The sequence below is a fragment of the Cervus elaphus genome, chromosome 27 (assembly GCF_910594005.1).
Source record: "Cervus elaphus chromosome 27, mCerEla1.1, whole genome shotgun sequence".
NCBI classification, from domain to species: Eukaryota; Metazoa; Chordata; class Mammalia; order Artiodactyla; family Cervidae; genus Cervus; species Cervus elaphus.
This window is the reverse complement of record NC_057841.1, coordinates 6,151,616-6,176,939: the sequence shown is the minus strand read 5'-3', so window position 1 is coordinate 6,176,939 and position 25,324 is coordinate 6,151,616. Positions and strand designations below refer to the sequence as shown.

The 25,324-nt window shown below is 41.6% G+C and overlaps 1 protein-coding gene and 1 non-coding gene across 5 annotated transcripts in view; one reads left to right on the top strand and one right to left on the bottom strand.

Annotated features, from left to right (window-relative positions):
• Positions 1-25,324, top strand: part of ATP9B (ATPase phospholipid transporting 9B (putative)) — a 161,451-nt gene that overhangs the window by 16,796 nt on the left and 119,331 nt on the right. For 2 of the 4 annotated variants that reach the window (XM_043888757.1, XM_043888758.1), the window contains exons 2-5: positions 5,561-5,734; positions 16,198-16,348; positions 20,537-20,650; positions 21,665-21,773. In XM_043888757.1, the coding sequence (XP_043744692.1) occupies positions 5,561-5,734; positions 16,198-16,348; positions 20,537-20,650; positions 21,665-21,773 (548 nt within the window). Of the gene's footprint in view, positions 1-5,560; positions 5,735-16,197; positions 16,349-20,536; positions 20,651-21,664; positions 21,774-25,324 lie in introns of those variants that run through there. The other 2 variants (XM_043888759.1, XM_043888760.1) reach the window with 2 other exon arrangements.
• Positions 15,008-15,114, bottom strand: LOC122685067. The gene has a single exon (XR_006338241.1). It is a non-coding gene; the product is annotated as a U6 spliceosomal RNA (small nuclear RNA).

Below are 25,324 nucleotides of genomic sequence, written 5' to 3'. Positions count from 1 at the left end.
TGTCTCGCCGCGACCCTCCCAGCGGATGTCGACCATCCAGAATCTCAGGAGGTCTTTGATTAGAAACTGGGGGCCTGTTTGCAGCCCGTGACCCTCCCAGCGGATGTCGACCATCCAGAATCTCAGGAGGTCTTTGATTAGAAACTGGGGGCCTGTTTGCAGTGTGGTAGGGGATGTGGTCCTTGGGGCTGAGCCTGCCCCTTCCCCTCCACCCTGCCTCCTGCCTCCAGCGGGGCTGGGTCGGTCTGCAGCCTGCAAGCTCTTCTCTGGACTTGCTCGGTCCCTTTGTTCTGCAAACGGCCAGCAGTGTGTTCAGGCCGGTTAATTTTCTCTCTCTTTTGCTATCCCACAGTTTAAGTTGGTAACTCACAAAAGCTCCCTCCGATTGTCCTCAGGGCACTCAGGCCCCGGTCCTTACCCTAAGCGATGCCGCTGGCTCCTCTCCGTTCCGCCCCCGCTTGCTGGTGGCGGATGCGGGTGTCTGGGGTACTTTTCTGCTGGGAGTTGCTTTTAGGCACGTAAACTGTGGGTTTTATTTATTGTTCCCCTCCCAGTCAGGTTGCCCTCCGAGATTCAAACACTTCCCCCAGACCCGCCAGTGCGAGGGTTTCCTGGTGTCTGGAAACTTTCTCTATTAAGACTCCCTTCCCCGGACGGATCTCCGTCCTTAGCTCTTTTGTCTCTCTTTTTATCTTTTATATTTTGTCCTACCTCCTTTGGAAGACAATGGGTTGCTTTTCTGGGCGCCTGATGACCTCAGCTAGCGATCAGAAGTTGTTTTGTGAAGTTTGCTCTGCATTCAGTTATTCTTTTGATGAATTTGTAGGAGAGAAAGTGGTCTCCCCGTCCTATTCCTCCGCCATCTTGGCTCCTCCTCTGTCTCTGCTTTTTAATATGCTATCTAGGTTGGTCATAACTTTCCTTCCAAGGAGTAAGCATCTTTTAATTTCATGGACTCTAGGAGGTCTCAAAGAGTTACACGACTGAAGTGACTTAGCATGCATGCACCATTAACTCAGAAGTTTGTCTTAATATATGTATAGTGTTGGTTTAATTTCTTCTTCAAGAAATTGGTGTTCAGTTTTTATAGAACATTCTATAAGAAGAATCAATAGGTCAGTAAACCCTGACTCTTGTCCTTGTTGCTTGTTTTTGCTCCTGATGTCAAGGCATGCTGCTCCAGCACTGGTCCTTTAATTTTTTTCTTCTTTTAAAACTATTCCCCTGTTTATCTTTGCTGCTGTAGGAGGGAAGGAGTTCTAATTTCTCAATAGTTCATACACTTTTGCTGCTTATTGATGACTCATCACAACACAGTTGAACTTGGAAGCTGTATTTGATGTAGAAAATATACATTTTTTATAGCATTTTATTGCCTTGTTTTTCTGCTCTATTAATATGTAGGCAGAGAGGGAGTGTTTATTTTTCTTAAAGAAGGTTTTAGCAGTAGGCATATTTTAAGTGTTTTCTCCCTTTAATATCAGTTGACTTCTCAGAAATGTTTCTCATCAAAATGGAAACAATAAGGCTGTTGGATACTTAAGATAAAAATGTGAGTTTAAGATAGTTATTGTACTGACCTACTTTTACTTGGATACATGTAAATTATGTGCCTTCCAGTACTTGAATGTTTTGTTGAAAGTTCCTAGTTTTTTTAAACCTTTGGCAGCAGTGAAGCGAGCTGTCGTTAGTTCTTAGCATGGTGGTACTCTTGGGTTCGGTATCATCCATTCTGTCTTCTTTGTTCACATTGTTTTTACTCATTTAAAAAAAATATGTTTCTAGAATTATACTTAATTGCTGGAAACGTTGATTTTTTTTGAGTGACAAACCAATTAAGTGTGTATGACACCAGGCAACAAAGACACTTAAGATTCTCTGCTTATCTTGTCTCTGAAAAAATCCATTATTCATCATCTTATTGTTTTTAAATACTGAGGTAAAATTTTCAATACAATAGGAAAATTGCTTTGGAAATGGAATAAATTGCTTGCCAGTTCAAAGGCTCCTTTTCTGAAGTTGAGGTTACTAAACATGATGTTGCTTATATTCATTATCTTTCAGACTCATTGTACTGCTTTTCTAGCATTAAACGTGATAAGATTGTGACTTTTGCTAAAATGCAGCACAATCACTAAAAGAACTTAATGAATAAGACTAAAAATCTCATTTTGTATACTATATTATATATAAGTGGTGGTTTGAATTTTAATTGCATTTTGTATAAATATCCATCTGGTTGACTGTTTTAAAAGAGGTGCTTTTTTTACACAGAAGTAAGAAGAAAAATATTAATTCTATTTCAGATTGTGTAATTTTTGCCTAAACCATCTAAAGTGATAGGTGGCTTGCTTTAAGGATGTTCCATGGTGGAATTGAGAGTAATTGGAGTTGTTTGTAGATTTGATGAGAGATGAAGACAAGTATCCCTTTGATTAGGGGAGTGCAGTGTTCAAAATGGGTGTCAGTAGTGACTGCTGCTTCTCTGGATGTTTGCTTTAAGCAGAGGTCTTCTGCATTCTTGGTTTTAGTAATGATATGGTATTCCATCATGGATTAAGCAGCTCGAATTGTTGATTTGAAGGTTTTTCTATGCTTTTTTGGTGACTAGCATAGCATGGTGATCATCGTCTTTGTAGATATATCTTACATATATTTTTAATTTACATGAGATAATTAGAACCTGTGGTTAAAGTTAACTTTCATTACAAAAAAAGAAAAAGGCTTTCGATGCATCTTCACAAATTATTCTCCCAAAAAGTTGTTCACTTTCTTAGAGCAATTAAGAGTGCCTGGTTATCCAAGACTGTTGGCTATGCCAGATGTTAAGAATTAATTTTTTTCAGTTATTTTAATTTGCATGTTTTAAGAGTCCTTTTGAAAACGAAAATTATTCCCAGGCTTAAAACCTTTCGTTGCCTTCCTCTTCACACTGAGCGCATTTCAGTTTCCCACACCGTGAGGCTCACTCACCCCAGCCACACTGGCTCTCTCCCCTCCTGCAGTCCTCCAAGCTCTGCAGCCCCTCTCGGTCTTCTAGACCTTCGTGTGGTTGGCTGCTTTTCATCCAGGTGTCGCTTGTTGAGACTCAGCTTCCTTGATGATCCAGGAAGACCCTTCCTGTCACTTCGAGTCTTACCACTTCCTTTATTGTCTTCCTGGCACTTTCCCCATTGAGTGTCCTGTGAGTCCCTGAGCTGTGTATGCATTGCAGGACCTTTGTTGCCTCTTTGCTTCTGTACCCACGGGACAGTGCTAGCACGTAGTGGGCACTCAAGTGTGTGTTGAAAGAGTTGGAGTTCCTAATGTGGCGGGACGTGATTTTCTTAGTTGTTTTTTTTTTTCCTTTGTGAATTGTCTTTGCTCATCTGTCATTCAAGGCATTTGCTTTTTTACCGATTTGAGAGAACTGCCTATATAGCATAGTTTTTCTGTTATATGCTGCATTTATTCCCCCTGGTTGCTTGTTTCTTTTAACATGTTCTTCCTTGATGATGCAGATTATAGACCTGCGTTGTACCTGGCCATAGTAAGGACTCAGTAAGCATCAGCCACCCATTTCCCTGGGCTTCTAGTCTAAGAGGCCTTCAGGGGTTCTTCCCCAGTATTCTGGCTGTCTAGCTGAGCAGCCCACTCCCCATATTCACTCTGTGTGTCAGGGTGCAGACTCTCTCTGTGGCAGCTAGCAGGATGGTGAGGGGAAAGGGCCTCATGGTAAGTTCAGGAAAGACTGTGTTCTAGGAATTAGCTTGGCAGGCTGGGGGTATGCGTAGTGATGAGGGAATATCCATCTGCCAGTGGTTTCTTGGCTGCCAGGGAGCAGGGTGTTATCAACAATAACTAGAAATTTTTTTTTTTTTAATTATACTTCTGTTTCATTGACTATGCTGAAGGTTTTGACTGTGTGGAAACAACAAACTGGAAAAATTCTTAAAGAGAAGGGAATACTAGACCATCTTACCTGTCTCCTGAGAAACCGGTATGCAGGACAAGAAGCAACAGTTAGAACCAAACATGGAACAACAGACTGGTTCAGAATTGGAAAAGGAATATGTCAAGGCTGTATATTGTCACTCTGCTTATTTAACTTACATGCAGAGTACATCATGGGAAGTGCTGGGCTGGATGTTCACAGGCTGGAATCAAAGATTGCTGGGGAGGTATCAACAACCTCACATAGGTTGATGATACCACTCTAATGGCAGAAAGCAAAGAGGAACTAAAGAGCCTCTTGATGAGGGTGAAAGAGGAGAGTGAAAAAGCTGGCTTAAAAGTCAGCATTCAAAAACTAAGATCATGGCATCCAGTCCCATCACTTCATGACAAATAGTTGGGGAAACAGTAACAGATTTTATTTTTTGGGGCTCCAAAATCACTGTGGATGGTGACTACAGCCACAAAATTAAGACACTCCTTGGGAGAAAAGCTATGAGAAACCTAGACAACATGTTAAAAAGCAGAGACTTCACTTTGCCAACCAAGGTCCATCTACTGAAAACTATGGTTTTTCCAGTAGTCATGTATGGATGAGAGTGTTGGACTGTAAAGAAGGCTTAGTGCTGAAGAATTTATGCTTTCGAGCTGTGGTGTTGGAGATGACTCTTAAGAGTCCTTGGACAGCAAGGCGATCCAACAAGTCAATCCTGAAGGAAATCCACCGTGAATATTCATTGGAAGGGCTGATGCTGAAATTGAAGCTCCAGTATTTTGGCCACCTGATGCAAAGAACTGACTCTTTGGAAAAGACCCTGATGCTGGAAAAGATTGAGGGCAGGAGGAGAAGGGAACAACAGAGGGTGAGATGGTTGGATGGCATCATCGACTCAGTGGACATGAGTTTGAGCATGCTCCAGGAGATGGTGAAGGGCAGGGAAGCCTGGTGTGCTGCAGTCCATGGGGTCACAGAGTTAGACACAACAAAAAGCATAGGTAATACGAATTACAACTTAACCATTTTTGTTGTTGTTCAGTCACTAAGTCATGTTGATATTCTCTTGGAAATCTTGATTCCAGCTTGTGAGTCATCCAGCCTGTCATTTTGTATGATGTACTCAGCATATAAGTTAAATAAGCAGGGTGACAGTATACAGCCTTGACATAATCCTTTCCCAGTTTTGAACCAGTCCATTGTTTCATTTCTGGTGCTAACTGCTGCTTCTTGTCCTACATACAGGTTTCTCAGGAGACAGGTAAGGTGATCTGGTGGTCCCATCTCTTTTCAGAATTTTTCCACAGTTTGTTGTGCTCACACAGTCAAAGGCTTCAGTGTAGTCAATGAAGCAGAAGTATATGTTTTTTTTGGAGTTCCCTTGCTTTTTCTGTGATCCAGCAGATGTTGGCAATATAACCTCTGGTTCCTCTGCCTTTTCTATCTAAATCCAGCCTGTACATCTGGAAGTTCTTGGTTCATGTAGCTTAGTATGAGAAAGTTAGCTTAGTATGAGGAGAAAAGAAAAGTGTGATTAGTAGAACTGGGCCAGCTCTTACCCTGAGTGAAACTCGTACTGTAGACAGGAGACGGCTTGCCCCACCTCAGTGCTCTGATCTTTCCTCTCTCCAGGTACCAGCTGGAGGATGAGTCCGCACACTTGGATGAAATGCCACTAATGATGTCTGAAGAGGGCTTTGAGAACGACGAAAGTGATTACCACACTTTACCACGAGCTAGGATCACGCGAAGAAAGAGAGGCCTGGAGTGGTTTGTCTGTGGGGGATGGAAGTTCCTCTGTACCAGGTTTGTCCCCATCGGTGCCTAACCTCCTGCTCAGTGAGGTTACATTGTTATTTATAAGCTTAGCTTCTCAACACATTTGTTTCCGTGTCAGACTAAAGAATCCACTCTAAATGACATCCTAGAGAGTGTAAATAACCTTAGTCAAAACCAAACAGTGCTAATCCAAAAGGGACAGAAAGCCAAATTCACTTTTCTTGTCAGATGATTTAATGTTTAAACCCTGGAGAAGGAAATGGCAACCCACTCCAGTATTCTTGCCTGGAGAATTCCATGGCCAGAGGAGCCTGGCAATCCCCAGTGCATGGAATCGTGAAATGTTGGACACGACTGAGTGACTAACACTTTAAAAGATGGAGACAATTAGTGACTCTGTAATTAATACATGGTAGAATTGATTCTTGTCACTGTATTGATATTTGTAAATTGATACTTATAAACTGTGTTCCTTTCTTTTCCATCTATAATTTTATATGTACCCCTTGGCCTCTGTGGAGGGTTGGTTCTAGGACCCCTGAAAAGTGAGAGTGATAGTCACACATGTGTCCAGCTCTTTGCAACCCTGGTCTGTAGCCCACCAGGCTCCTCTGTTCATGGATTCCTCCAGGGAAGAATACTGGAGTGGGTAGCCATTCCCTTCTGCAGGGGATCTTCCTGACCCAGGGATCAAACCCAGGCCTCCTGTGTTGCAGGCGGATTCTTTACTGACTGAGCCACCAGGGAAGCTCTCTAGGACCCCTGCAGTTACTGCATCAATGGGTGCTCAAGTCTCGTACATAAAACAGCTTGGTATTTGCATATAGCTACACATGTCTTCCTATATACTTCCTTGTTAGTATTTTTGTTTTTTCAGTTGTATATTTTTTCAGATTTTTTTCTCTTATAGGTTACTATAAGGTATTGAGTATAGTTCGCTGTGTTGTATCCTGTTCATCTGTTTAATATATAGTAGTATGTATACATTTATCCCAAACTCCTAATTTACCCCCTTCCTTGCCACCCCCTGCTATCCTCTTTGGTAACCTTAAGTTTGTCTTCTATATCTGTGACTCTGTTTTGTAAATAAGCTCATTTGCATCATTGTTTAGCTTTTGCATATAAGCACTATCACATGATATTTGTCTTTCTTTGACTGACTTCACTTAGTATGATATTCTCTAGGTCCATTCATGTTGCTCCAGATGGTATTATTTCATTCTTTTTTATGGCTGAGTAATATTTTATTGTATATATGTCCCACATCTTTATCCATTCCTCTGTCGGTGGACACTGGTTGCTTCCATGTCTTCGCTATTGTAAACAGTGCTGCAGTGAACATTGGTGTGCATGTATCTTTCCGAATTAGAGTTTTCTCCAGATATATGCCCAGGAATGAGACTGCTGGATCATATGGTGACGGTAGTTTTTAAGGAACCTCCATACTGTTCTCCCTGAGCGTCTCTGGTGTCTTAGATGGTGAGGAATCTGCTCGCAGTGCAGGATACCTGGGCATGATCCCTGGGTTGGAAAGATCCCCTGGAGAAGGGAATGGCAGTTCACTCCAGTACTCTTGCCTGGAGAATTCCTTGGACAGGGGAACCTGGTGGGCCACAGTCCATGGGGTCATAGAGTCAGACACCACTGAGCGACTTTCAGTATACTGTTCTCCCTAGTGGATGTACCGATTTACATTCCTACCAGCAGCGTAGGTTCCTTTTTCTCCACACCCCCTCCAGCGTTTATTATTTGTAGACTTTTTAAAGATGGCCCTTCTCACTAGTGTGAGGTACTTGTGGTACCTTTTATAAATCTGTTTTGAACTGGATTGGTCTAAGACAGTTGTGTCAGACCCAGAAGCAGGAGATAGAGGTTGAGCGTTGTTGTTATTATTATGATAGTGCAAGACCCCTCAACGACGACTTTCCTAAAAGCATCAGTAGGCATGTGGCATACATAGGTCTGTGACTGGGAAAGGAGGGGGGTACCTTGGGGAAAAGAACAGTTTTGGAAAGGAAGGCTTATACTCCTTTTTTTAGGCGACAGAAAAAATAGGGGAGGAACAGTGAAATAATGTTGGAGAAGATGACTTTTATCCTTGATTGGGACCATTAGTTCATTTAAGTGAAAAGGTGTCTGGGATACAGATGAGGCCTAAAAAATAGAGAAAGTTGGCCATGTTTGATAGAGATCATCAGTAATCAACAAAGGAAGGTCAATAATCATGCATTTGTATCAAACCTTGCATAATTTTATTACTGTTTGTCCATCAGGGAGAGGCTTGGCCATTACAACACCAGCTGTGGAATCGTGGGGGTGGTTACGGTGGGAATGGTGGCCAGTGTTGTCGGTTGAGGAGATAGCTGCAGTGGATGGATTTGGGTGGCACGTTAGATGATGTGGCCTGTGTTCTTCATTAGCGTGGGGTGGAGAAGGGAGTCGGACTCGACCCCATGGTGCCATCTGAGGTGCGTGTTCTCACCATGGTTGAAGCCAAGGACTGGAAGAGTCCCTGTCATGAGAGTTAAGGGGAAACCTAGGGGTTGAAGAAGAGTCTGACTTGACTAGCCAGAGCCCTTCCTCCCTCTTTGCTCCATGGCCTGGGGCAAGTGCCAGGACACGGCCTTGTGGTCTCGGGGCAGTAGGTCCTGATTTGCCACCTTCCAGGAGAGAACACCTCCCAAAGGAATCCTGAAGTGGAGATGAGCGTCTGTGGTGTGTAGAGGATCCCTGGGTGACAGTGTTTCTGAAGACTGAGGACGTGGGGACAGGCACGGACAGACAGAAAGCTGTGAGGACATAATGTGGTCTCGTGTCTGCAGTGGGGCTCCACGACAGCCTGTGCTGTAGAAGTGGTGACTTACCCGTCCTGGTCAGATATTTGCCAGGAATTGTGAGCATTAACAACACTGAATACACTGTTGAGTTATTTTTGGTCTCTTACAGGGTTTTGTTTTTACCAAATGGAACATAGGCAAATTTTCGATTTCATTTATAGTATTCCTTTTCTTACTGAAGATGTATTTGAAAATATAGATGTTAGCAGCAAAAATAACCATGTTTTGGGAAAATTAAAACAGCCGAGTAACATACACTCGACATGTATGTAAGGTCTTTGTCTTAAGAAATGGTGATCGAGTGGGCACAGCTGACTGAGCCATCATAGCGGCTTTACTTGTGAGTGTCTCTTTCCGTGTGAACCAGAGTGACCTGAGACGTGGCCATGCTTCGTGTTCAGTAGACACCTGCTGCACTAGGAAATCCTTACAGATATTAAAACAACCTTACAGGACACAGTTTACAGTTAGCAACTTACATTGGTCTTATTTTCTTTATTTCTTACAGATTTCCAGTTTTGAATATTCATTAACCGTTTTGTTTACTAAATACCAGGGATTATAACTCGTATGCTTGGGGCTTCCCTGGTAGCTCAGATGGTAAAGAAGCTACCTGCAGTGCAGGAGACCGGGGTTTGATCACTGGCTTGGGAAGATCCCCTGGAGAAGGAAATGGCTACCCACTCCAGTATTCTTGCCTGGGGAATTCCATGGATAGAGGAGCCTGGCAGGCTACAGTCGCGAAGAGTTGGACACAACTGAGTGACTAACCCAACAACAAGGCATTATAAAATTGTGTTACTAAAATTATTAGGTGATGGATCAAAAAGTAGAAGTTGTGTAAAATTAGTTTAATTGCAGAAGAAAATGTTAGTGAGTATTGTAGTAAAGGTAGCAAATAATATTAGTGCGTTCGAGATAGTTCTGTGTATTTTTACTTGTAGATTCTGTGACTAGTAAGGCTTACTTTAAAATTCTTCAGGGATTGAGTCGGCTTTAATTTCTTCACGGCTTAAGATCTGCCTTCTCATTTTTATTATTTGGCAAAAATTCCAACTCTGACAAATTTGATTCTGAAAATTTTTTTCTGTGATCTGTCTTCTAAATGTTTGAGTGTCCTCCACATGAGTTACTGTGATGCACTCAGATGTGTAGTTCTGGGGGTGGAAGTGGAGCAGTAATGCCTTTCTCAGGAGATTTACATTTCACTCCCTATCCATTTCACTCCACTTGTCCCATGAAAGTGGCATTTCCATATGAAGGGGCCGGTATCAAATGCTGGGATTATTCCTGGATCTCAGTGACCTCTACCCTCTCAGTTAACCTGCAGCACGTTTGGAGTGCAGAAGCGTGGGAAAATGCAAATCTTTCTGGAGGGCAGGACTGCCGGGTTACTTCTGGCTTGGTGACCGAAGATACTTGATGGATGGAATATTTATTTATTGATTCAGGAAGCTCTAAATTTTTGGAAGTTACCTAATTATGGTCACTTAAAATTTTAGAAGCCGGGATCTTGGTATGTAGATGCTTTATTTAATATTGGAGTACTACTTTGATTATAGAGGCATCTGTGAAAAGTTACTAATCCTAAAATGTTTTAAGTAAAAAGGATACTTTGTGCATTACTGAATTTTGTTTCAATTTGCATATAAATAGGAAAGTATCTTCAGAGTGATGAGTCATTGAGGCAGCCTTCTGTGCCCCTGCCCTTGTTCTGGGTGCAGGCTCCTGGCTTCTTCCAGGGGCAACTCTCTGCTGCTCCTTCTCACTCACCAGTATTTACCGGTGTATGTTACTCTTGTTTCTTTGCCTTCAAAAATTGCTCATGTTTACTTTCTGCCTTAGCTCTATAACTCCCTAAGACTTACATGTACTTTTTTTTTTTTTTAAGTGGAGTGCAGTTTATTACACCGGCGGGCCCAAGGCAGAGTCTCCTCTTAGCCAAGGACCCTGACCAGCATTTGTGAAAATCTTTTATACCCCATGTGTACGTGTCCAAACCCACTACCCCAATTCCCTTGAGACTTACATAAACAAAGGAAGGGTAAATACAACTACAATAACCCCATCATTCATGTGTTATGTGTTCAAACAGTCAATAATCAATAAGCCCGCAGTTACATTCCAAATAGTTAATAACCGATAAGCCTGTGCTTACATTCTGATAGATAGTGTCCGGAGGCAGGGGTGATTAGTGTCTGTTTTCTCTTCTTCAAGATTCCCCTGCCCAGAGGGGGTCTTATCCTTCCATTGTCATTCCCACAGGCGCTAAGCACAGAGTTCAGAGTCCGGAGAGGTGGCCGCGCACAATCAGCACAGACAGGCCTGAGATGGAGTCCAGGCCCTATGAATTCCTTCTTCATTCCCCGCTCTTGATGCTCTTAGTTTCCATAACGAGGATCATTTATTGAGATATATTGTACCTTAGCCCTCCTGCCACCCACATGAGAGAATGCTATCAACCTCTGGGTTACAAAATTCACAAGGCATTGTAGGAAGCAGGGCCCACAAAGCAGTATGATCAAGATTACTATAACAACAGTTCATTAGACATGGCTTTCACTTGATTTTGCATATCCTCCAAGGCAGCAGATACATCTTCAGACAGGTCAGGGATGTACACACCATTCGCCAGTCCCTCCTTGGGCTGCTGTGAGTATGTCTAATGCCATCCTATTTTGAATTACTGCCTTCCTCATCTGAATCTGTTCTTCGTTCAAAGCTTGAATGGCTTTAGTACTGTCTAAGAGGGCCTGTTTAATGAAATTAGTTAAGGCCTCTACCTTAACCATGATATCCGTTGTCCCTACAGAGGGTATAAACAAGGCAGCAAGATAGTCATACCATTGGAACACAGATCGTGTCCATCTTGCATGCAGATAAGGCAGGTTTACTGGAGGCTGGTGTAGGCTAGGCTTAATTCTGCCATGGGCGAAAGCAAATCCTAATGTGCAACGCCGCACCCAGCCAACTGGTAACCATGGCCATAAGTTAAGCCCACAGAGCCACTGGGTCCCATTGGGGGCTACCCAGCAGATTCCAGGATTATATTTCCAGTCGGAACCGGGCCACTGAGCAGACTGATTGGGGTGATAGGTAACTTCCAAGATTTGTTTACTTTGTTCAGGGGACAAATAACAATTCTTTTGGGTCTAGGGGATGGTCTCCAAATCCAACTTTCTGTTCTTTCTGTTCCCAGCAAATAGTAGCAGGGGCAATCGACTGTCCTTTTTCAGGAGTCATCCAGAAATATTCATCCCAGACCTGGTAGTATTGCTCAAGGCACCAGGAGGCCTGTCCCCCTTTTGTAAGGGAGCCCTTTTCCTCTTTAATTCTCATATATGAGGTAATAAGCCTTTGTTATCTCTGTAAGGTTGGTTGGTGTTCATGTTAAATGTGACCCTATGTCCCTGGCCCATTGATGGCTTCTTCTAACACCAGAGGGAAAAGAAAGGTTATGGTTGGTGAGAGAGAGGAAAGTTCCTTTCTGTTGTTAAAGTTCCCATAACGGAGTGACGATACCCACCAGGGGAGTCTGTCTATTACTGACAGGGGCATAGCCCCACATACCCAAGTTCAGAATTGCATTGGTGAGGCCGAGCAGCAGGAGTCTTTTACCCAACTCCATCCTGTAGAGGGCTCGTCTGGGACCTAGTTTTCTTCTTCCTCCTCAGAATGATCTTGGTTTCCCGTGGGTCGGTGGGGTCCTTCTGGGTGGTCCACTCGGCGTCCTCCGGGTCAGCGTGGTATGCCTTCTTTGCTCTGGTGTGATGGATCAAGGGACAATACCTGCAACTTTAACTGAGCGCTCAGTTACATGTACTTTTTAATTACAAGTATTTTCTTTACTTGGTAGCACCTGTCTCTCTGTCTTCTGTCTGCATAATCCAGTGGCAGTTCTGGAAGCGCCCCAGGCTTTTGTGCATTTATTTAATCTTGCGACGCCACTGGACTTCACCAGTTCAGTTCAGTCATTCAGTCGTGTCCGACTCTTTGTGACCCCATGGACTGCAGCATGCCAGGCCTCCCTGTCCATCACCAACTCCCAGAGTTTACTCAGACTCATGTCCATTGAGTCAGTGATGCCATCCAACCATCTCATCCTCTGTCCTCCCCTTCTCCTCCCACCTTCATTCAACCTTTCCCAGCATCAGGGTCTTTTCAAAAGAGTCAGTTCTTTGCATTAAGTGGCCAAAATATTGGAGTTTCAGCATCAACATCAGTCCTTCCAGTGAATATTCAGGACTGATCTCCTCTAGGATTGACTGGTTGGATCTCCTTGCAGTCCAAGGGACTTTAAAGAGTCTTCTCCAATGCCACAGTTCAAAAGCCTCAGTTCTTTGGCACTCAGCTTTCTTTATAGTCCAATTCTCACATCCATACATGAATACTGGAAAAACCACAGCCTTGACTAGACAGACCTTTGTTGGCAAAGTAATATCTCTGCTTTTTAATATACTGTCTAGGTTGGTCATAACTTTTCTTCCAAGGAGTAGGCCTCTTTTAATTTCATGGCTGCAGTCACCATCCGCAGTGATTTTGGAGCCCAAAAAAATAAAGTCTCACTGTTTCCATTGTTTCCCCATCTATTTGTCATGAAGTGATGGGACCAGATGCCATGATCTTAGTTTTTTGAATGTTGAGCTTTAAGCCAGCTTTTTCACTCTCCTCTTTCAAGAGGCTCTTTAGTTCTTCTTAGCTTTCTGTCATAAGGGTGGTGTCATCTGCATATCTGAGGTTATTGATATTTCTCCTGGCAATCTTGATTCCAGCTTGTGCATCATCCAGCCCAGTGTTTCTCATTACGTACTCTGCATATAAGTTAAATAAGCAGAATGACAATATATAGCCTTGACGTACTCCTTTCCCAATTTGGAACCAGTCTGTTGTTCCATGTGCAGTTCCAACTGTTGCTTCCTGACCTGCATACAGATTTCTCAACAGGCAGGTCAGGTGGTCTAGTATTCCCATCTCTTTAAGAATTTTCCACAGTTTGTTGTGATCGACACAGTCAAAGGCTTTGGTGTAGTCAGTAAAGCAGGAATAGATGTTTTTCTGGAACTCTCTTGCTTAGTCAATGATCCAGTGGATGTTGGCAATTTGATCTCTGGTTCCTCTACCTTTTCTAAAACCAGCTTGAACATCTGGAAGTTTCACAGTTCACATACTGTTGAAGTCTGGCTTGGAGAATTTTGAGCATTACTTTACTACTGTGTGAGATGAGTGCAATTGTGCAGTAGTTTGAACATTCTTTGGCATTGCCATTCTTTGGGATTGGAATGAAAACTGACCTTTTCCAGTCCTGTGGCACTGCTGAGTTTTCCTAATTTGCTGGCATATTGAGTGCAGCACTTTTACAGCATCATCTTTTAGGATTTGAAATAGCTCAACTGGAATTCCATCACCTCCATTAGCTTTGTTCGTAGTGATGCTTCCTAAGGCCCACTTGATTTCACATTGCAGGATGTCTGACTGTAGGTGAGTGATCACACCATTGTGATTATCTGGGTCGTGAAGATCTTTTTTGTACAGTTCTTCTGTGTATTCTTGCCACCTCTTCTTAATATCTTCTGCTTCTGTTAGGTCCATACCATTTCTATCTTTTATTGAGCCCATCTTTGCATGAAATGTTCCCTTGGTATCTCTAATTTTCTTGAAGAGATCTTTTAGTCTTTTTCATTCTGTTGTTTTCCTCTATTTCTTTTCATTGATCACTGAGGATCCTTAATTTTTCCTGTACAGGGTTATTGAGAAAAAATAAACTGTTGAATATGTGTTTTTGGCCTTTGGTATTTAATTTAGAGTTTATAGACTACGACACTTGGGAAGTTACTGGGATATTAATTTCATGTGCTGCTGATTGTGGTGTCGATACTGAGGTTTTATTCTAGTAGATGTTTACAGTGTCATGTGACGAAGACAGTGGTTTTACATTTATGGAGCCTTTTACCGGTAGACCATGTTGATACCAGCATAAACTCTGGAAAATCCACATTTTTTCAGTGACCACAGGGTCACGAAGAGTCAGACGCGACTGAGCGACTGAAGTGAACTATAAGGTTAGAGAGCTAAAAACAGGAGGCTAAAAACACATGTTCAGTGGTTTATTTTTTCTCTATAACTCTGTATAGAAAAAAACTAAGGTTGCTAGACTTCCAACATGTAAGTAAATTATTTGTGACACTCTGCTACTAATAGTGAAAAAGTAGGAGTTAGGGAACCTCTATGAAGTCACCTGTGACATCACAAGGTCCACGGTGAGGTCCTGGCACAAGGCCTGCCTCTCTCAGGGAAGCACTGAGCTCTGTGCTTTCTTCCAGACCTAAGGTTTTCTGAGCACAGCCAGGAACTTGGTGGATATTCAGGAGGAATAAACTGATTGCAATTTAAACACCTAGTGTATTCCCTCATACAGCACATCTAAGTGTTATGTGTTAGACAGTGATTTCTTTTTTTTTCTTTTTTAAATGTGGTACGCTTCATGAATCTGCATGTTATCCTTGCTCAGGGGTCATGCTAACCTTTTCTGTATCGTTCCAGTTTTAGCATGTGTGCTGCTGAAGCGGGCACTGTAAAGTGATGTTAAAAGAATAACCTCAGAATGATTGGAGTAGAGGGAAGACATGCAGTGAATTTGACCTAAGTCCAGTTATGTCACCCTCATTTCGTTGTCATACCTTCTGAGACTGGTATTGTCATGTTAACTTTGTCACAGAGTGAAGTTAGGCATGTCTGCCGCCTCCTCTTGGTTGGTGGTTCTATTCTAGCCTTGGCTTCAACTTCCCTTCCCTAAATAAACCATTGTGAGTCTTTCTCTACATTTTGGAAATTTTAATTAAACTGAATTGTTAATACTGAAGTTTAAATTCATGATTATTTTATGCTTAATAAAGATGAATTTGATATCTTTTCATCATTTTCTGAAGTATTTTAAGAAAAATTCTCCCACTAGAAGCTTTATATGCTCTACTCAGATGTAGTGGTTGAGCAGAGGAAAGGGACGTCTAGGAAGGGGATGAGTTAGTACCCTGGGAGCCCTGGCACTGTTGGAGCAACAGGGTAGATTTAGCATCAAAATCTGCACTTCACAGGTGAAGGTAGCTATCTGAAAATAGTCAGGCATTTACTACAATTTGGATAGTCCATTAAATGTTGGTATCCTTTCAGAACATTGCATTGAGTCATAAGTCTTAATTTTATGTTAATACTACCAGAAAAGTCATCTTTTAAAGGAGGGAAAAAGTGACTACCTAAGACAAGATGAGGATGGTTACATTTTAATTAATTGACATCTAAGAGCCTTTGTCAGAATCGCCCAGTGGTGTATTGAGAAGTAGTGACTCTTTCCTCAGTATATGCGGCATTGACTGCTTCAGAATGTTAATGGTTTTATTTTGCCAATGAGTCTAAACAGGGAAGGTAATCTCCCTGAGGTTCCAGGAGTCATCACAAACTTGTGTAAGCTCTTTCAGTACTTTTATGTCATATTTAAATTAGTATAGCTGACCCATTTTAAGAAATCTCTTACTACTTAACAGTAGATAAGCCATTGGTGTCTGGTAAATACAGAAACAATATTGGCTCTAGATATTTAGAATTAATTTTAAAACATCTAGAAAAGCATACACAATATGTATCTTTTGTTTCATGCAGTTGCTGTGATTGGCTGATAAATATTTGTCAAAGAAAGAGAGAATTGAAAGCTCGTACAGTGTGGCTTGGATGTCCGGAAAAGTGTGAAGAAAAACATCCCAGAAATTCTATAAAAAATCAGAAATATAATATATTTACCTTTATACCTGGGGTAAGATTGTTAAATTCTTGAAAATGCACTGGATATTGGAGATTACTAACTTTGTTCTCATTTTTTTTCTCTCATTAATTCTGTCATATCCAAATCAGAGACCTTTGAACCATGGGTGTTCAAATAATTGTGAAATAATTCATATACTTCTCTTCTTCTTTTTTTGTTTTCATGTATGTTATTAATAGCCACATAGTAGAGTTCAACTCAAGAAAATTTATAGTCTGATTATTGCCTTCAGTTCCAGATAACCATCACATTTATATCATTGTAGAAATAATCAAATAAAGGTACATAAAATTACCAGAAAATAAGTCATAAATTTTGACTGGGAATTTGTTTGGAGGGAAATGTTGAGTGTATATAACGTTTAAAGCCTGCTAAGGCTGTCACTCAGGTGCATTTCTGGCTCAGTCTGTGGCGTCTCTGGGTCCTGCTGCACACTAGGTTTGTTTGAGCCCTCTGAGCCTCTCTGTTGGGTAAGGGGTTTTATTCTAAATGCGATTTCACCCCTCCTGCCGTCTTGCGGGGGCTTCTCCTTTGCCCTTGGACACGGGGTATCTTTTTAGTGGGATCCAACATTCTCCAGTCGACAGTTGTTCAGCAGGGAGTTGTAGTTTTAAGAGTTCTCGCAAGAGAAGGAGAAGATGAATGAGCCTCTTGATGAAAGGGAAAGAGAAGAGTGAAAAAGTTGGCTTAAAACTCAACATTCAGAAAACTAAGATCATGGCTTCCAGTCCCATCACTTGATGGCAAATAGATGGAGAAACAGTGGCAGACTTTATTTTTTTAGGCTCCAAAGTCACTGCAGATGGTGACTGCAGCCATGAAATTAAAAGATGCTTGCTCCTTGGAAGAAAACTTATGACCAACCTAGACAGCATATTAAAAAGCAGAGACGTTACTTTGCCAACAAAAGTCCATCTAGTCAAGGCAATGGTTTTTCCAGTATTCATGTATGGATGTAAGAGTTGGACTATGAAGAAAGCTGAGCACCAAAGAATTGATGCTTTTGAACTGTGGTGTTGGAGAAGACTCTCAAAAGTCCCTTGGACTGCACGGAGATCCAACCAGTCCATCCTGGAGAAAATCAGTCCTGAATATTCATTGGAAGGACTGATGCTGCAGCTGAAATCCAGTTCTTTGGCCACCTGATGGGAAGAATTGACTCTTTTGAAAAGACCCTGATGCTGAGAAAGATTGAAGATGGGAGGAGAAGGGGACGACAGAGGCTGAGATGGTTGGATGGCATCACTGACTCAATGGACATGAGTTTGAGTAAACTCCGGGAGTTGGTGATGGACAGGGAGGCCTGGCGTGCTGCAGTCCATGGGGTTGCAAAGAATCAGACACAACTTAGTGACTGAACTGAACTGATGAAGTCCAGTGGCGTCTCAGTCAAAGTAAAATAACTTTTTACACAGACATGACTGAGTAACAAAATATCTATAAGCACTTTTAGATTTATTTTCTACTTCACATTATACATTTCAGGCCTTGTTTTGTTATTATATCAGTAGTTATCTTTAATTAGGTATTACGCTAAATTTAAATTCTGAAATTTAAATATTTATTACTTTTTGTTGTTGCCAGTGATATTTTTGTCTTAAATTATAAAGCTGAGATTATATGTATTTAGAATAGTTGATTTATTTTTGCCTCATTCCCTATTTTAATAGATTTATTTATCTTTCTAAAGGCGAAAGAAAGCTGGTGCTGATTATTTTTCCATTATCGAAGTTTTTAACACATTTTAAGTATTAGGTCTTACGCTCTTTTGCAAAAAATACTCAATTGTGTGAAATGAGGGCTGCTTTAGCTTTCATGTTTTTATTTAAATAACCATGCTGACTTTATATTGGGCATTGATTAGCATCACTATCCGCCCGAATCCATCCAATAGTTGTCAGATGCTTGATGTCTAATATGCTTCTTTATTAAAACACACAAAACTAATGCCTCCATAGTTAAAAGACTGCTCTTTTGTCAGGACAATAAATTGTAAACTGTCTTCCAGGCAGATAAATATCCTCATCTTTATTGAATGAAGCTACTGTTTTCTCCTTAGGTTAAATTATTAAATACTCCCAGATTGGCTAAATACTGTACATTTTCCTGACGCCCTCTGAGTTCACTCTGCAAACAATAGAGTCTTGATTGCAGTGTCCAGGGTGAGCAGTGCAGCTTAATTTTGATCCCAGATGAGTTCACGCAGCCTTCAGGATGGTTGTCCTGAAGAGACCTGTTGATATGTCTGTATTACTGTTACCGTGGGAATGACTTTTTCCTTAGATTATCTCTTAAATTAGTCTTTTCATCTAAAATGTAGTATTTTAGAAACATTTGGTAATTGCACAGTAGGAATTCTATGCCATTTTTAGCACGAATGGCAATTTCTGAATTGCTAATAGATATAATTTATGCTAACTGAGATTTTAAAGAAATCACTGAGGAAAAAGAGAGCTTTCTTTCCTGCTGAGATTAATTTATGAAATGATTCAAAACATTTTAGACAGCAATTGAATGTGATTATAAATATAAACGTGTTATCAATGTAACTGATTTTTCAGTCACACACATAATTGTGTGATGATGTATACAGCTTCATTATATAAAAACTGTGATTCCGGCCTCTTTAAGTCAACAATAAGTACTTAACCCATTGCTCTGCCCTTGTTAAAATTTGCATGCCTTCCAAGTTGTATTTAAAACTGGCATCCAAGGAGATTTTGATTTACAATTTGCAAGTTTGTAAGTTTCATTATTTTTGTAGTGTGCTATTTAAGGTATTCCCATCTATAAACACAAGTTTTCTTCCATTTTGATTTTCAATTTAAATCTAATAAGTGAGGCATTTTTGGATAGAAGTCTGTTAATATACTAGATCTTGGGTTTTCTTAAGGATTATTCTGTTTGAATTAAGAAACAAAGATGAAAATATAGGATTTGCATTCCTAAAAGATGTTATTGAATGATGATTTTAATTTAGTTTATATTTGAAAATATTGTTTAAAATCAACTACCAAGAGACTATAAAGAAATACAGGTAGTTTTCTTCATAAAAATTGGTGTATAATTTACATATTTTTATGTCATTTCTTATACTTTGAGGGAAGTAAATGCAAGAGATTAGTGTTTTTATGTGTGTGAATGCATACCTATAGATGATTTGCTTATTCACTGGATCTTTTTGAAGCTACCTAATGTTAACATTCAGAAAATGTGGCTGTCATGTTTGAGTGTTTCAGTTCAGTTCAGTCGCTCAGTCGTGTCCAACTCTTTGCGACCCCATGAATTGCAGCACGCCAGGCCTCCCTGTCCATCACCAACTCCTGGAGTTTACTCAAACTCATGTCCATCGAGTTGGTGATGCCATCCAGCCATCTCATCCTCTGTCATCCCCTCCTCCTCCTGTCCCCAATCCCTCCCAGCACCAGGGTCTCTTCCAATGAGTCAACTCTTCACATGAGGTGGCCAAAGTATTGGAGTTTCAGCTTCAACATCCGTCCTTCCAATGGACACCCGGGACTGATCTCCTTTAGGATGGACTGGTTGGATCTCCTTGCAATCCAAGGGACTCTCAAGAGTCTTCTCCAGCCCCACAGATCAAAAGCATCAATTTTTCTGCGCTCAGCTTTCTTCACAGTCCAAGTCTCACATCCATACATGACCACTGGAAAAACCATAGCCTTGACTAGATGGACTTTTTTTGGCTAAGTAATATCTCTGCTTTTTAATATGCTATCTAGGTTGGTCATAACTTTTCCTTCCACTTCATAAATATAGGGTTGCACCACTTTCCCAAAAGATTTTCTGAATTTATGACTTACTAACATTGGGAAGGTTTTCCTGTGTGTCTTGAGTGATATGAATGTAAAGATTTATGAAAGATGAATGTGGAAAACTGGAAGACTGAATACAAGGAAACAGAAAACCAAAAGGTTTAACATATTTGAAAGTTCTAACTCTTTTTTTCAGTTTATTTTAAATATAATTTGAGGTAATCTTAGCTCTTTCCTGTGATTTAGTTATTGGAAAGCCATTGTCAAAATTAAATTTATTGTGACTCGGCATATTCTCACTGTTAGTGGAAATATAGTTAGATATTATGCTGATTTTAATTATTTATGGATTGAAAGATTTTTCTTGAAGAGATTATATTGATTTTTTTTTTCTTTTTCTTTTTAGGTTTTATATGAACAATTCAAGTTTTTCTTGAATCTCTATTTTCTGATAGTATCCTGCTCACAGTTTGTACCAGCATTGAAAATAGGGTATCTCTACACCTACTGGGCTCCTCTGGTAAAAAGAAAAGATTTTGAAATTAAGTTAAATCATTAAGTATTTAGAATACAGTTTTAAGAGTTCAGGTGATTAAAAGATAAATTGATCAGATTTTTGAAATGTGACATTGCTGCTGTGTGTCACTGCACTTTGTTAAAGGGTTTCTAGAGTCCTCTGCCACGACTAAGCAACTTCACTTTCACTTTTCACTTTCATGCATTGGAAAAGGAAATGGCAACCCACTCCAGTGTTTTTCCCTGGAGAATCCCAGGGACGGGGGAGCCTTGGTGGGCTGCGGTCTGTGGGGTCGCACAGAGTCGGACACGACTGAAGGGACGTAGCAGTAGCAGCAGCAGAGTCCTCTGCAGCCCTCCAGCTACGTCAGCTGGAGACATCACAGAGCACTTTTGCTGGCGGGGCTGGGGGGCAGCTCCGTGTCCCAGCCCAGCTCCCTCCTGTGCTGGGAGAGAGCAGGCGCCGTGTGCAGAGTAGGTGTGGGGCAGAGGGCACAGCAGTTGCAGTTGCACGAGCTCCTCGCGTCCTGCTGGAGTGTGTGGACATGCGGCTGTGGTGGGAGGGCCCCACAGGGGTGGTGGGCTGTCGGGTTTCCTCCTGAGTGGGATGCGGCCCGTCTCTGTGTGTGCACGGGTCACTTGATGGGGTGCCCCCAGGCTGACCCCGCAGTCCTAACCAGTCACACAGCTGTATAGAGGAAACACAGGCAACTTCTGCTTCTTTGTTTTCTCTCTCTTTTCTCCTCACTGGAGGTAATTTCCTGATGTTTAACTTGAAGTACATATTAAGATGTGAGTTTTAAAACTTCTTTTGGGTTAGTGGGAATTGTAAATCTTATTCTGTGCATTACTGTGTTCCTTTTGTAGTGTTTATTTTTGTCATTTTTTGTTTTCATTTATTGTATGCTTTACAACTAGTATAAATTGAAGGAAAAACATAAAACTAAATAGTAAAAGAATTTCTCCTTTTTTGTTAAAGTCCAATTTTCTTAAATACTATGTTTTATTTTGTTTAAAGGGGTTTGTCTTGGCTGTTACTATCATGAGAGAAGCAGTTGATGAGTTTCGGCGTTTCCAGCGAGACAAGGAAGTGAACTCACAACTGTACAGCAAGCTTACAGTAAGAGGTGAGCAAGACACTTTTAATCCAGTTTACCATTGGTTCATGTGATCATCATTCTAGAATGAGCATAAATGCAAGAAAACATCTTAGTTTTGTTACTGAAAATAGTATTATGCAGTTACATGTTACCTAATTAATTTTCCTGTGATAATACGATGCATATGATTTCAGGATAGATTTTTATTCTCTCGATGCTTGAATGTATGTATGTATATATGAATATAAATGTATACACACGCCCTTAAACACATGCATGCACATGTCCGTATACAGGTGTGTGTGTATATATATATATGCTTATATATAAATATATGCTCTGTTACAGTTTGTATAGAATGCTTGTGTACTAGACACACGTGAAACCCAACTTATGTGTACACATTGTAAAGCATAGCATCATCTCATTTAAAGTCTCTCTTTGCAGTCTATTTTAAACACAGTCATCAAGACCAGACATCTGGTCCCATGGCCTGAAACTGTACTTGGGAAATAGGACTTTGAGCACCTGAAACAAATGTCGAGATCCAACATGGAAACCGACGTGTGCTGGTTCCCCCACACCTTTCACTTGGGCTTGCACCCTTGTCTGGTTTATGTGTTAAGAGTTGTTTATTTGGTTTTCAGTCTACTGTAGAAAAGAGGCAGTGTGATAGGGAGAGAATGTGTGAAGCTATTATGATAAGCATGAGGACAGGAAAAGGTGCCAGAGAGAAACTCCATGAAGATTCATAGCACCTCACAGCCTGTCTGAAAGCAGAGTTCAGAGTGGAGCAGGTTTTAGTCCCTTGTTGGATATATATGATTTGGAACTATGTTGTCTCGTTCTGTGGGTTGTATTTTTTCTTTCTTGACGGTGTTCCCTGATGCACAAAAGTTTTTATTTTCATTAAGTCCCAAGTTCATCTGTTTTTTTTCTTTTGTTGCTTATATTTTGGGGTTGTATCTAAGAAATAGTTTGCCAACCCAAAGTTGCAAAGATTGACTTCCATGTTTTCTTTTAGGAATTTTATAGTTTGAGCTCTTACATTCAGGTGTATGACCCATTTACATTTTGTATATGGTATCTCCTCACATTCTTTTGCATGTGAAAAACCAAGTTGTCCCAGTATCATTTGTTGAAAATATTATGCTTTCTTAATTGAATTGAAAAATTAATTATTAAAAAGCTTTGATGCTTTAAATATTGGCATAAAAAAGAAGGTAAGCTTTAGTTTTGGGGAAAAGACTATCCAGAATGGCCAGGTAAATTAGGTATAACTTTGGTTCATCTGTTTTAGAATACAGTGTAGATCTTGGCTTATGTTTTCTGTTGTTTTATATTGTGGAATTTGGGCTGAGCAGAGATTTGTTTCTGTGCACTGATTGTATCATTCACAAACGAACAGTGCAGTGATGTCAGCAAAATGAAGAGTAGGCAGCTCCACAGTTCAGTCAGGACCTGGCAGAGCTAACTTGTCAGAACTCTGAAAAACGTCAGCAGCATCTAGGGGATTATTGAATCCAGGAAAAGGCCACTTGAAAATAGTAGGAAAGCTCTTTGGTGTTTTCACCTGCCCCTGCTCTACCCTGTCCCCGTCACCGCACCCTCCTTGAAGATGGCAACAGCCAGATCCTAATTTGGGACTCTGGATGCTGACAGTTAGCTCTGCCAGGTCCTGAAGAGTGCGGAGCAGAACTTATTTGTGGTGAATCGTTTTTGTCTGTCTTAACCTGTGTGGGGGCTGCCTAAAGGACTGACCCAGTTGGCTTGTCTATCTCTTACCTAATCTGCAACTCTGGGCAGGAAAGCTAGAAAGCTGCAGGCGTTTCTTAATTGTGTAGGCTGGGGTCCAGCTGCAGCGGCCGGGCAGAGATCACAGCCGGGCTCACACACTAGCTGTCACAGCCAGGCAGGAAGAATCGGGAGGGGATCTGAAGTGCCCGTGTTGGCCCGGGGCAGGGTTGGGGAGGGGTTTGAAAGCCACGCTCAAGGCTGGATGCAGGCTCAGGGCAGGCAGAAGCGAAGGCTGAGGCGAAGCTGAGACCAGGGCTCCCACGCGGAACCATGGTCTGCAGAGGCTGTGAGCAGCTGTGCCTGCTCCTGTCTTCGTCCTTGCTCCCTTAGCTTCCTCCCTCCACCACCTCCTTTTTCCTCACATGCAAGGAGATCTCTTTCAAACACTGGTTGAATATAAGCTAAAGTAAGAAAGACTTGAGAGACCACATGTGACAAAGAATACATGCTTTACAAAAATAGTTTAGAAAAGTCACTAGATATACATGGCTACAGCATATACTAAGCAGCAAAACAAACCCAAAAGGGGGAAATATTTCATTTCCTGAGTTAGCAGATGATAATACTCAAAATGTCTGGGTTTCCACCAAAAATTACAGAGAATGCATTTCACAGAAGACATTAACAAAAACTGTCTCTGAGGAAGCCCAGACATTGGACTTCCTAGACAGACGTGAACCTTATCCACCTCAGTTATGTTCTGAAGCTAAGGGAGATAGTGGACAGATGCTGAAAGATAACAGAGCAGTGTGTTGGCAGATAGAGCATATCTGTAAAGGTATGTCAGTATTTAAAAAAAGCAAGAAATTCTGGTACTGAAAAATACAGTAAATGAAAGAGAAACTCACTAGAGACTTTGAGTAGCAGAGTTGAGCTGGCAGGAGAAAGATGAGTGAGCTGAGCCTCCGGTCCCTGAAAATGGTCCAGCCTGAGGAGCAGGGAGTAGAAGGAAGAGCAGTGAGAGGTCCTGAGAGGCTTATGGGGCAGCGTCAGGGGCACTGAGGTGCCCAGTGGAGTGTGCGCTGAAGAAGAGATGGCGGATGTGAAGGGATATGGCCATTGACCCCCAGTTTTGACAAAAGATACAAATCTACACATTGAGGAGGTTCCCTGAAGCCCAGGAGGGTCAGAGTGGAGACCTACACCGAGACATAGCATCATCACATGGTCTAAACCCTGGGGCCACGAGCAAAGCCTGTGAGCAGCTCGAGAGGCAGCTCCTCCAGGCAGGGTCCTCGGCAGTGATGAGCATGCTGCGGGCTTCTCATAAGAAACCAAAGGGCAGAAGGAGTTGGAGAAGGGAAAACTGTCAGCAGAAATTCTGTATCTAGTAAAGCTGTCACTCAGAAGTGAAGGTGAAATGAAGACCTGCCCAGATAAATTTAGAATTAAGGATAGGAGCTCAAGCAGATGCACACACACCCCTGCTCATCACAGCACTACATAGGGTTGGCAGAAGGCGGTGACGTCGGTTGTCTGTCAATGGATGAAGGGCGAGGGATTGATGGTCTCTTCATAGCCTGGGGTATTAGTCAGCTATAAAAGTTAATGAAATACTGATACGTGACAGAACGTGAATGAACCCTGAAAATGCTGTGCTGTGTGAGAGAGGCCAGGTACCAGAGGTGGTGTATTGTGTATTGTGCGATGTCGCTCTTGAAACTCACAGAGCAGGTAAGTTAATAGAGGGCAGGTGTGGCTGCGGGGAAGCAGGGGTGGGGCGCAGTCCTCAGTGGGTGAGGGCTTCTCTGGCAGTGACGAGCGTGTTGTGGAACTTGGTA